This window comes from Geotrypetes seraphini, chromosome 9, assembly GCF_902459505.1.
Source record: "Geotrypetes seraphini chromosome 9, aGeoSer1.1, whole genome shotgun sequence".
NCBI lineage: Eukaryota > Metazoa > Chordata > Amphibia > Gymnophiona > Dermophiidae > Geotrypetes > Geotrypetes seraphini.
The window spans coordinates 141,041,384-141,054,008 of record NC_047092.1 but is presented as its reverse complement, the minus strand read 5'-3'; the positions used below and the strand labels follow the sequence as shown (position 1 = coordinate 141,054,008).

Below are 12,625 nucleotides of genomic sequence, written 5' to 3'. Positions count from 1 at the left end.
GCATGCAAGACAATGTTAAGATTCTACATCGGAAATAGCTGTCACACAGGAGGATGCAGCTGGATAAGAAGCTCTAGAAACTTTCTCCGATCAAGCTCTGAATCACCTGCACTAGAGTCTATCCTGAAGAAATGCTAGAACTACTGATTATCGGAGCTTAAAAGGTTCCACCTTCTACTGAGCAAAAAAGCGCTGAAAAGTCTTCCAATTGTTAGCATAGACTGAAACAGTCACTGGTTTCTTAGATCTTAGGAAGGTAGCTATGACCTTTGAGCTTCTGCACTAAGGCCGGGTGCTCAAAAGCTATGCCATAAACGCAAAGTATTCCATTGCAACTTGACCCTGTGAGAGAAGAGTTGGATGAAGAGGAGGTTTGAGACCCTTGTCCATCGGTATATGAACCGGATCCACATACCATGATCGATGAAGCCAATCTGGGGCAACCAGGATTACCACTCCTGGGTGGGTCGCTATTCTTTGAATTACCTGGTCTAACATGGGCAATGGAGAAAACACGTACCAGAGCCCTTTCTCTGGCTATGGTTGTACTTGACCATTCATGCCGGTGCTTCCAGGCTCGAGTCTTTGGCTAAATATATGAAAGACCATTTTGTTCGCAGCCGATGCCATAATATCTAATGTTGGATGCCCTCATTGACACACAATACAGTCAAAGGCCTTCTGGGTCCCGGGTCTGTGGCTAAGATAGTCAGCCTGCACATTGTCCATTCCTGCTACACATGCTGCTGATAGAGCTTGTAGGTCAACTTCTACCCAAACGAACAACAGTTGGGCGGTGGCTGTGGCACTGTCTGAGAAAATCCTGACTACATTGCCTTTCAGGGTGTTGATAAGATGCTGCGATATCTTATCATCAGCCCATAATACAGACTTCATGACAGTGACAGTTACAATAAGATAGGTTTATTAGTAATAAGCAAAAGGCAACTCACATGAAATAGCAAAGTACAGCATATTGGCTACAAAGGATCGCATACATACGAAATAACAATCTGATGTTCTTTTGGGTCTGACTCCTCTCGCTTCTCTCCTCCTACTCCTCTTATGCCATCCAGCATGCCCCTTATATACATTATTTCAGTAGCCTAGGGTACCTCCTAGTTACTCACTTCTCATTGGTTTGTCATTTTTATTGGCTGAATGGTCTATACACTTATCATAGAGCTATACTGAAGCGTGATGTCATCTGGTACCAAAACTGGCCTTTCTATATTTCCCTGACAAATGCATTCCCAGTACTAAGGCTAATAACTCCAGAAAGCAAGCCCCCAACCTTCCTGAGTTACACTGTCCTTCGCTAGTACTTCTTAGGAGGACCTCTTATCATGTACTGTACTGAAAAGTCCCCAAACAGTGATGTCATAGTCAGGAGATCTGACTGCTGGTTTCTGGAGCAAAGGCGAATCTGTCTTTTTGACAGAGAGGAAAATGACTGCTTAGAAGCCTGAATTCATATGCACAATGTCTCTCTTAGAAATATAACTATTTGGGGTTCTCAGGGGTCTTTGCCTACAATATATGCAGGTCTTATGCTTGCATCTTCTTCCGCCAACATTTGCATGCAGGTCTTACTCCCGATTCTTCTCTGATTCGTCCTCAGTGTTCAACATCTGCAGCACTAGACGATTGACTCACAGCTCCAATTGGTTGATAAACCGTTGCCTCTGGATTAACGACTCTCCCCAGCTGAATAGACTAGCATCTGTCATCAGAATCACTCAAGAGGCTTTGTGGAATGGCAAGCCTTTTGATGATGACTGGCTGGAGCCAACGCAAACTTTGAGGTGCTTCTACTGTCCAGGTCAGTGGCATCTGGAGAGAATCCTTTTGTGATGACCAGCATCCTGAATAGTGCATCCTGAAAGGGCGCAGATGCGCTTATGCCCAAGGCACCACCTCTGTGGTCAATACCATTGACCACAGCACCTGTAGATAATGCCAAGCCATAGGGGCTGGCATTGCCAAGATATCTGAAATCTGGCATCATAGTTTCAGTTTGTATGGCTCTGGAAGGAAAACACGGTCTTCTGTCATATTGAAGCAGATCCCCAGGTACTCTAGGGATTGTGTTGACTCCAGGTGGCTCTTCCGGAAATTAATGATCCACTCCAGGTCCTGCAGCAGATGGACAACTTCTGCCACTGCTCTCTTATCAAACTTAGATGGTGCTCTGATCATCCAATTATCCAAGTATGGATGCACCTAGATCTCTGTCCAGTTCCCAAACCGAATGGGAGCACTGGTCCAGGGCTGCCACAGACTCCTGACTGGAGGCTCTAGCCTGAGACCCTGAATCTGCTAAAACTGAAGATTCACTTTGAGGACCCCCAGTTATCCCAGTCCTCCTTTGACTGGACCTCTGGTTCCTGCAGATGAACCTTTATAAGGGTTACTGCAAGTTCCACTGCTGGCTTTCTAGTCTCCTCAGTGTTTTCTCCTTCCTGCAGTTCCCTCCTCCAATCTCCCAGAGCTCAACTCCGGGCTCCGAGCTTCTGCTGGACAGTGTGGCACACTCACCATTGGAGGTGACAAGATATCTTGTTCCAGGGAGACAAGCACTCCCATGCTTAACTCCACCGCAGAATCCAGCCTCTAAACATCAGGCCAAGGGTTAGCGGCTATCTGTCGCTCCAAAATCTGAGGCAAAGTCGGCTGTATCAGGGAAGACGAGAGAGCCGGCAACATCATGGCTCTCACCGTTCCCTTTCTCTTAAGAGTGTGACATTCTGGAAAACTCAAAGAAATCTAACAGTTTCAGTGCAAAAAAACAGGTAAGCTACAATAGCAAAGGAAATTTGCTGGAATAGTCAGAACACTGTCAAAGTCCGTCCACCATTTTGATTCCATGCATATTCATTAGGGCTATCTTGAAAACCCAACTGGCCTGGGGGTCCTTTAGGACAGGTTTGGGAACCACTAATCTAAAGCATAGTTACTTGTTGCTAGGGTCCACCTTGGGGGTCAGTGCTCAAGAAAAAGATCTGGGTGTCATCATGGATAATACACTGAAATCTTCTGCCCAATGTGTGGTAGCAGTCAAGAAAGCAAACAAGATGCTAAGAATTATTTAAAAAGTGATGGTTAACAAGACTAAGAATGTTATAATGCCTCTGTATCACTCAATGGTGCGACTTCACCTTGAGTATTGCATTCAGTTCTGGTCTCCTTATCTCAAAACAGATATAGCGGCACTAGAAAAGGTTCAAAGAAGAGCAATCAAGATGATAAAAGGGATGGAACTCCTCTCATATAAGGAAAGACTAAAGAGGTTAGGGCTCTTCAGTTTGGTAAAGAGACAGCTGAAGGAAGATATGATTGAAGCCTATAAAATCCTGAGTGGTATAGAACGGGTACAAATGGATCAATTTTTTACTGCATCGAGATTTACAAAGACTGGGGGACACAAGATGAAGTTAGAGTAATACTTTTAAAACCAATAGGAGGTAATATGTTTCCACTCAGAGAGTAGTTTAGCTTTGGAACATGTTGCCAGAGGATATGGTAAGAGCGGTTAATGTAGCTGGTTTTAAGAAAGGTTTGGACAAGTTCCTGGAGGGAAAGTTCATAGTCAGCTGTTGAGACAGACATGAGGGAAACCACTGCTTGCCCTGGATCGGTAGAATGTAATGCTGCTACTATTTAGGTTTTTGTCAGGTACTTGTGACTTGGATTGGCCTCCATGAAGATGGGATACTGGGCTATTTGGACCATGGTCTGACCTAGGAAGGCTGTTCTTATACCTTCTACACAAGTCATGAATAGAGGAGAATAACTCACTTGTTAAGTCTCATATGCCTTTTGCACTACAAATTCTTTTAACCAGGTATGAGAAAGGAAGGTATTCATGTGGGCAGAGTACAAGCAGCCAATGGGCAGTTCTACCTGTCACATGCATAACTTAACGAATACTCTAAGTTACATGTGAATGTGGTGCTACATAATATCTGGCTTAAGTACTTATAGCTAGTATGGCATAAGTGATCACAGTTACATGAGTGGCACCTAATTCTTGTATTCTATAATGCATTTACTTGTGTAAGTACTCTAACAGAATTCTGCTTGGCATCTTGATTTTTGGCACTAGTTTTGTGGCACCCCTTTGGGCACCCGTTATAGAATTGCCCCCTAAATGCTAAATCTATGTCCTAACTATAATGTATTCTGTAGAGAAACTAGCTGATATTTAGTGAATATCAGCTGAAATCAAGAAAGCTTGGGATAAGTACATATGAGGGAGAGTAGATGGCATGAATTGGTAGACTGGACAGGCCATATGGTCTTTGTCTTCATTTTTCTCTGTTTTATGAAATTCACTGGAGGAGCATATCATTCTTTTTCAATACCCACCCTCTGGTGCCAGCAATCAGTCTTGTCCACTTCAAACCCACCCTAACTGTTCTGCTCAAACAGTTACTTTCACTCTTCCTGGCCCCAGTCCCACCCCATCCAGCCTCAGCAGTAATCCTTTCCCCTCCCCCTGGCCCCAGCAGTCACTTTTTCAAGTTCTATCTTTGTCTGAGAACCTTCTTCTCTGGAAGCCTATGGGGCACACAGCATATTCCCCTATACTCCATGGACAACAGGGCTTCCTTCCCCTACAACCAATCTGTGTGGTAAAAGGTGCACAGGGTCTGCCTTAACACATGTTATTAATTCTGGCCAAACTTTCTCTAAAAGGTGATACCCAAAAGATATATACATGCAATTTCATACATATGCACATACCATCTTCCAGAGATAAGACAAAATGGTACCTTATAAGATGGCACCGTTATTCATATTTGTTAAAATTGTTTTAATTTGACTACAACCATCACAAAGTTTTTGTGAAAGCCTCCTTGGCCTCCAGCTTTGTGATGCTGACTAAATCTAGAGTATATTCCATACAGAATTCAAGCAATGTCCAGTTTACAGTATAATTCATTTGTATTAATCAGTGATCTTGTGTTAAAATTTTTAATAAACTTGTAAACAGTACTGGAATATAATTATGGTATTTTACCATATTGTACCTACAAATTCTTACAGAAAGTGGAAAAAATCTGCTCTACTTCAAAAAAGTAAAAATTTATATTTGTCGGAAATAATTTTCAATGTGTTTCAAACATATTTTGTCCTAGTAAACACGGGAAAAGAAAGGCATCAAACAAGTAAACAACCTCTGTGTTTTGATACTTTTCATCAACTAGTGAACAATTCTGTTATTTCAAAACACTCTTCTATGGCAGGCATCATAATAATTAGTGCTGTTAAAAATTGCAAACATCTCCCTTCTAACAAAGTGAACAAACTTGGCAAGAGGGCAAAAGGGCCTGCTAGAAAGTCTGTCATGTTCATGGCAAAATGAGGTCTGGAATGTAACATCTTCACCATTATACAGAATACGAATGAAATGTTCTTTGCTTTTACTGAGATCCTGCCACAGCTCAAACACCAATCTAGCAGCAAATCTTGGAAATCTGGCCTCTGTTATGCCCAGAGCACTAAGTACAGGAGACAAAGTGACATCATGAGCAGAATAGAGAGCAAAGAGCTCCTCTTTCCTGCCCTCTGCAATGCGTTGCATTCGGGTGACAGTCTGGTTCAAGAAAGGATGTGTAGCCATCAGAGCATATTTAAAATAAAATTGTTTTGCTTGTTTTTCCTTCTCATCCACTATTTGATGAATCTTGATTATCTTAAAATGTTCCATGTTGATACAGCCATTTTTAGTACAAGGAAAACTGACATTATGGCAGAAATGGCAAAGTAGTGAATCTATTGGGTTAGAGGCTCTCAGCTGTCTTGTGGGAATACCCACTACCCTTGCCATGTCCACATATGTTTTCTCTAAGTAGCTATTTTTCACTCGGAAGCTATACTGACGACGGTGCTCTTCTTCCAAATAATGATTCCTCATTGGGCAATCACAACTTGCAGAACAGAAAACAGAGCTCCACTGGTGCTTAATGATAATTTTCTTCCAGTCAAAATTAGGTAGAAAGCTGTAAAGAAGAGCCAGTCCACTTTGCAGGGTACGGCTTTTACTAGTAGATTCTATATAAAGGTGTTTTGCTGTCCATTCATCCGGCAATAGATTATGCTTCTTTAAATATATTTCCCTTAAGAGCTGCCCATTTTGTAGATGTTGAACAACACCTGTAACACACAAGCAAAGAATTATTTAATATTACACTATAGTACTGCTCACCGTTTTGGGTGCCAAAGGCTCAATTAAAAGGAATTTTCAAGCACACCATGATAAGTTGCCTATACATGTTACATCTTATGAACTCTAGGAAAAGTTGCCTTTAGCATGATGCATGTACTATGGTTTTAGCAGTAAATCTGAGAGACTGAAATCATATCATGACTTAGGTATCAGGTTCATTATTGTCATAGTATATGCAAAACTAAGCAAAAAGAGTCCACATACATTTCATGACCAGTAACCATAAAGTTAACACACTATCCGCAGGAGTTTCGTCAGCCGGAAGGCTGAAGTCATAATGCCATTATACAGAACCATGGTGAGGCCTCATTTGGAATACTGTGTGCAATTCTGGAGGCCACACTACCGAAAAGATGTGTTGAGAGTAGAGTCAGTGCAACGGATGGCCACCAGGATAGAAACATAGAAACATAGAAAGATGACGGCAGAAAAGGGCTACAGCCCACCAAGTCTGCCCACTCTACTGACCCACCCCATTAAGTCTGAGTGCTAATGACCCAGCTCCTTAACTCGACCCTCGCAGGGATCCCACGTGGATGTCCCATTTATTCTTAAAGTCGAGCACGCTGGTGGCTCTGATCACCTGCTCCGGAAGTTTGTTCCACTGATCCACCACCCTTTCTGTGAAGAAATACTTCCTGGTGTCACCACTAAATTTCCCTCCTCTGAGTTTGAGCGGGTGCCCCCTTGTGACCGAGGGTCCCTTGGGAAAGAATATGTCATTTTCCACCTCGACACGACCTGTGACGTACTTAAATGTCTCTATCATGTCACCCCTTTCCCTGCGCTCTTCGAGAGTATAGAGCTGCAATTTGCCCAGTCTTTCTTCGTATGAGAGACCCTTGAGTCCGGAGACCATCCTAGTGGCCATCCGCTGGACTGACTCAGCTCGAAGCACATCTTTACGGTAATGTGGCCTCCAGAATTGCACACAGTATTCCAGATGAGGTCTCACCATGGTTCTGTAAAGTGGCATTATGACTTCAGGTTTGCGGCTAACGAAGCTTCTATTGATACATCCCATCATTTGCCTTGCCTTGGATGAGGCCTTCTCTACCTGTTTGGCAGCCTTCATGTCTGCACTGATGATTACTCCCAAGTCCCGTTCTTCTGAAGTCCTAGCTAGTGTTTCTCCATTCAAGGTGTATGTTCTGCATGGATTTCTGCTGCCGAGATGCATGACCTTACACTTCTTAGCATTGAAGCCCAGCTGCCATATCGAGGACCAGTTTTCCAACGTGATCAGATCATGCGTCATGCTATCCTTGAGATTGCTTTCGCTTACTGTATTACACAGTTTGGCATCGTCGGCAAACAGTGCTACTTTACCCTGAAGCCCTCGGGTCAAGTCCCTTATGAATATGTTGAAAAGGGATGGTCCCAGGACTGAGCCCTGCGGCACTCCGCTGGTCACCTCCGAAGTCTCAGAGAGGGTGCCGTTGACCATCACCCTCTGAAGTCTTCCACTCAGCCAATCATTGACCCATGCAGTTAGTTTCTCACCTAACCCCATCGATTTCATCTTGTTTAATAGTCTACGGTGTGGGACACTGTCAAAAGCTTTACTGAAATCCAAGTACACTATGTCCAGAGACTCTCCCGAGTCTAGCTTTCCTGTCACCCAATCAAAGAAGCTGATAAGATTGGATTGGCATGACCTGCCCCTAGTGAATCCATGTTGGCAGGGATCCCTTAGATTCCCCTCATCCAATACCGTGTCTAATTTACCTTTAAGTAGAGTTTCCATGAGTTTACACACTATTGATGTGAGACTCACCGGTCTGTAATTCGCAGGCTCTGCTCTGCAACCCTTTTTGTGCAGAGGAACGACGTTAGCTGTTTTCCAGTCCAGGGGGACTCTCCCCGTACTTAGGGAGAGATTGAAGAGCATGGCAAACGGTTTTGCCAGAACATCGCATAGCTCTCTGAGCACTCTTGGGTGCAAATTGTCCGGTCCCATGGCTTTGTTCACCTTGAGTCTTGACAGTTCTCTGTAAACATCAGCAGTTGTGAACTCAAAATTCTGAAATGGGTCTTCCATGCTTTGCTTTGTTTCCAGCCGTGGCCCGTGCCCTGGTGCCTCACAGGTAAAGACTGAACAGAAGTAATCATTCAGTAGTTTGGCTTTATCGGAATCTGTTTCCACATAATCCCCGTCTGGCGTTCTAAGGCGTGTTATCCCGTTTGTGTTCTTTTTCCTGTCGCTAATGTACCTGAAGAAGGATTTGTCCCCTTTCTTAATGTTCTTCACTAGAGTTTCTTCCATTTGAAGCTTGGCCTCCCTGACTGCTGTTTTGACCGCTGTAGACTTTGTCCTGTATTCAATGTTTGCTTCCTTTTCCCCGGTGCGTTTGTATGAGAGAAATGCTCTTTTCTTCTCCTTGACGAGGTACAAGACCTCATCAGTGAACCATTGGGGTTTCTTTTTTCTTTGTTGTTTAGTTACCGATTTTATGTAGCGGATAGTTGCCTCGTGAAGAGTCGATTTCAAGGTTGACCACATAGCTTCCACATTATCAGTTACTTCTTGAACCTGCAGCTTCTGATGGACGAAATCTCCCATGCGTGCGAAGTCAGTGCCCCGGAAATTGAGTACCCTTGTTTTTGTTTGTGATCTAGGGAAGCCTTTCTTAAGGTTAAACCATACCATGTTATGATCACTGGTGGCTAGCGTTTCTCCCACCGAGACCTCCGAGACGCTTTCCCCGTTCGTAAGTACCAGGTCCAGGATGGTCTTGGGGCTCAAGGACCTATCGTACGAGGATAGGCTGAAAAATTTGCGGCTGTACTCACTCGAGGAACGTAGGGAGAGAGGAGACATGATCGAGACGTTTAAGTATATTACCGGCCGTATCGAGATGGAAGAAGAGATTCTCTTTCTCAAAGGACCCTCAGCCACAAGAGGGCATCCGCTCAAACTCAGGGGCGGGAAATTTCATGGCGACACCAGGAAATATTTCTTCACCGAGAGAGTGGTTGATCCTTGGAACGAGCTCCCGGTGCAGGTGATCGAGGCAAACAGCGTGCAAGAATTTAAGAGCAAATGGGATGCCCATGTGGGATCCCTTAGAGGGTTAAGCCAAGGGAACCTGTCACCAAGAGTGGGATCCCTAGGATAGTAGACTTGGGGGTGGATCAGTAGAGTGGGCAGACCTGATGGGCTATGGCCCTTATCTGCCATCATCTTCTATGTTTCTATGTTTCTAACCCTCTCTTATACGAAGCCACATTAGGCTTTTTTATCACAAGCCACGGTGGTACCGGTATTAGCTCCGACGCTCATAGGAATTCTATTAGCATCAGAGCTAATACCGCCACAGCTAGCAATAAAGAAGCCTAACGTGGCTTCATAAAAGGGGGGGTGGGAGGGAATTATAAAATGGACCTCAAAACTCCAAAGGGGATCCACACAAAAACGATAGGGATCAACCTCTACAAAAAGAGTCCCAGTTATTCTCATTGGCCCCATAAACCAGAAAAAGGGCTGGAAGAAAAAACTCCACATGGAAGAAAAAGATCCCAGTCAAAAACAAAAAGGTAACCAAATGTTAATGTGTAAAATTCAAAAAGATCACTGGCCATGAATTAGAAAACAGTTCTTATCCCCGGATAAACAGAGTATATTCTCACAGATGGGTGACATCATCCATGGAGCGCTGGTACAGAGAATACAAAAGTGTACTGTCAATTTAACCTTCTTCAGAAGTCTCAAGATCTCCCTTACCATGTGTGCGCCAGTGCCTTCTTGACCAACGTTGGCTCATGGGACCATCAGTTCTCAATTTTATTTGGAACTGAGAAATTGTACTTTTGGAGCTACTCCAAAGTTGTCAAACTTTATCCTTTATTTGTGCCTTCTCATCCTTATTTTCTTCAGTATTTTGTTTTTCTTTCCAAATTTTAATCTTATTCTTTATTTTCTTTTAATTTTTTCCATTTTCATTTTTTGGGCCTTTTGTCCCTGTGGAGCCTGTTTTTAGGCTGGAAGAATCAACCATTTTTCAGTATATGGTCTACTCGACCTTCCTTGGACCAAGTGAGTCCTTTGACTTTGCATCAGCCATTTTCCCTTTGATGTCCAAGCCTTCTAAGTGGGTTTAAGTGGTCCTCTCAATGCACTGATCCGCACAATTGGTGCCTCCAATGTCTGGGCCCTGATGATTGGATGGAATCCTGTAAGCAGTGCTGCCAGCTGCAAAAAAGATCCTTGAAGGCTAGATGACTCCAGCATAAAAACATTTTGGATTGTTGTCGGAAAGATTGAGGATATCTTTCATCTCTGACCCTAAAGCTGAGAGACCAACATCGTATTGAAGCCTGTACCAGCACCGACACCCCACTCAATTTTGTTTTTGTCTTCTTTGCCGCCATCAAGGATACCTACTAAGAAAGCTAAGAAGTGCTAAGGTCTGAGTTTTCTCGGACGTCAACTCCATTGACGCACTCCAAGCATCATCGTCCAGAAATCCCCTCTCCTTCCCTGCAGATGGTCATACCTCAGAGGTGTGCCTTGTCATCGAGGTCACCAACACCTTGACACCCCTTGGCACCTACTTTATTGACGTCTATCATGGTACCTGTGTGTCAATCCAGGAGCAGATCAGGGAACCAGTGCAGAGGGAGTTGGCTTCCATGTGGCAAACACAAGCAGCTCATGCCATTACTGTGACACCACCATGGAAAGAGAAGACAGTTGGTTTGGAGGTACTTAATGAGAGCATATTATCACAGAGCCATTGGCTGATCTTGTCTAATTTTGAGTTGATGAGATTAATGTCATTGGGATTTGATGCGTTGATGGGATGGATAATCAGGATATCATCCGTGTAGGTGATAAGACCGATAGATTGGCATAAAGTAAGTAAAGGGGCCAGGTAGATATTGAATAGTAAAGGAGAGAGTATTGATTATCAAAGTTGGGAAGAAGTGTCTTCAGCGGCAGGCTGGCTAATCTACTGAACAGGGCTTTAAACTAGAAGTGATGGGGTAGAATGATTAAAGCCCCCATGTGTGTATAAGCCCTCAGGTAAGTAAATCACTGAATACCTCTACATGGATGGAAAAAGGAGCTAATGTCTGGAAAGCAGTATACTAATGCTTAACGTATGGGAAACAAGATTCTGTATTTAGAAGCTGTGATGGAAGAACATGAGCAATCACAGAGACATGGCTCACAGAGTATCATGACTGGGATGTAGTTATACTGGGCTATATTTTGTTCAGGAAAAACAGGGTAGGAAGAAAAGGAGGGGGAGTGGCATTATATGTTAAAGATCATACTAAAGCCAAACTAATAATATACCCTTGTGAGAGGTGGTAAAGAATTCTCAGGTATTTTAAGAATTTCCAGAAAGTATTGCTTTATCATATCTCGTGGTGAGATTGATAAAATTTTTGGAAAATTAATTAAACGCAAGTTATTAACCCGAATATTGTTCTCTAAAGCTTCCAATTTTTTCTTCTCCAAAGAGAGCCGACAGCTGTATGAGTGATGTGAAAGGAAACAGCCTCCCCACCGCCTTAAGAAAGAAAGCGAAACGCGTTGGCTGAGGGGATCTATAGCAATGGCTGAAAGCTAAACAAAGCTAAATTAAGCTAAGTGAAATATTTAATTATTCAACCACTGAAAAAAAGTATTTATTGAAAGAAAATATTTATGGAATTATTTATATATAAGAATGAAAGTTATAAAGTAAGACCAAAAGATAAAAAATAAAAAAGTGACGAAAAGAAACATAATAAAAATAGTAAGATATGTGCCTCCGGGGCACCCAGATTACCCTCCAAGCTATGTTGCTTGGAGGCTAATCTGATACCCCATTGGCACTGTAAACGTTCTTCTGTGTGATTGGACTGTATATGGTAGTGAGTGTTGGAAGAATAAGAGATAATAGAAACAGTATAAAGGATGCCTCAAATGTCCTGGGATAAAGCACAGTTACTTACCATAACAGGTGTTAGCCAGGGATAGCAGGCAGATATTCTCAACTTGTGGATGACGTCACCCATATGTTGAGAATATGTTGCCTGCTTGTCCTGGGATAAAGCACATTTACTTACCATAACAGGTATTATCCAGGGGCAGCAGGCAGATATTCTCAACATATGGGTGACGTCATCCAGAGAGCTCCGTGGATGACGTCACCCATATGTTGAGAATATGCTGACTGCTTGTCCTGGGATAATTATTTTTCCTCACCATTAACTTATCCACTCAGAAAGAATTTAAAATGAGCTTAGGAGACAAATAAAAATCAATTTCTATACCGCATTGCCATTAAGTTCTATGTGGTTTACAAAAAGTTAAATAAGCAGGCAGTTGAATAAAATATTTCAGTTCCCTAAAAATCTGGAAAACAAATATGCTTTCAATTGTTTCCTAAAATGTTGGTA

At 42.9% G+C, this 12,625-nt stretch overlaps 1 protein-coding gene across 6 annotated transcripts in view; it reads right to left on the bottom strand.

Moving 5' to 3' along the window:
• Positions 1-4,528: 4,528 nt before the first annotated feature.
• Positions 4,529-12,625, bottom strand: part of PXYLP1 (2-phosphoxylose phosphatase 1) — a 160,937-nt gene continuing 152,840 nt past the window's right edge. For all 6 annotated transcript variants that reach the window (XM_033957633.1, XM_033957634.1, XM_033957629.1 and 3 more), the window contains one exon: positions 4,529-6,159. In XM_033957633.1, coding sequence (XP_033813524.1) covers positions 5,228-6,159 — 932 coding nt within the window. In that variant the 3' untranslated portion in view covers positions 4,529-5,227. The remainder of the gene's footprint in view (positions 6,160-12,625) is intronic.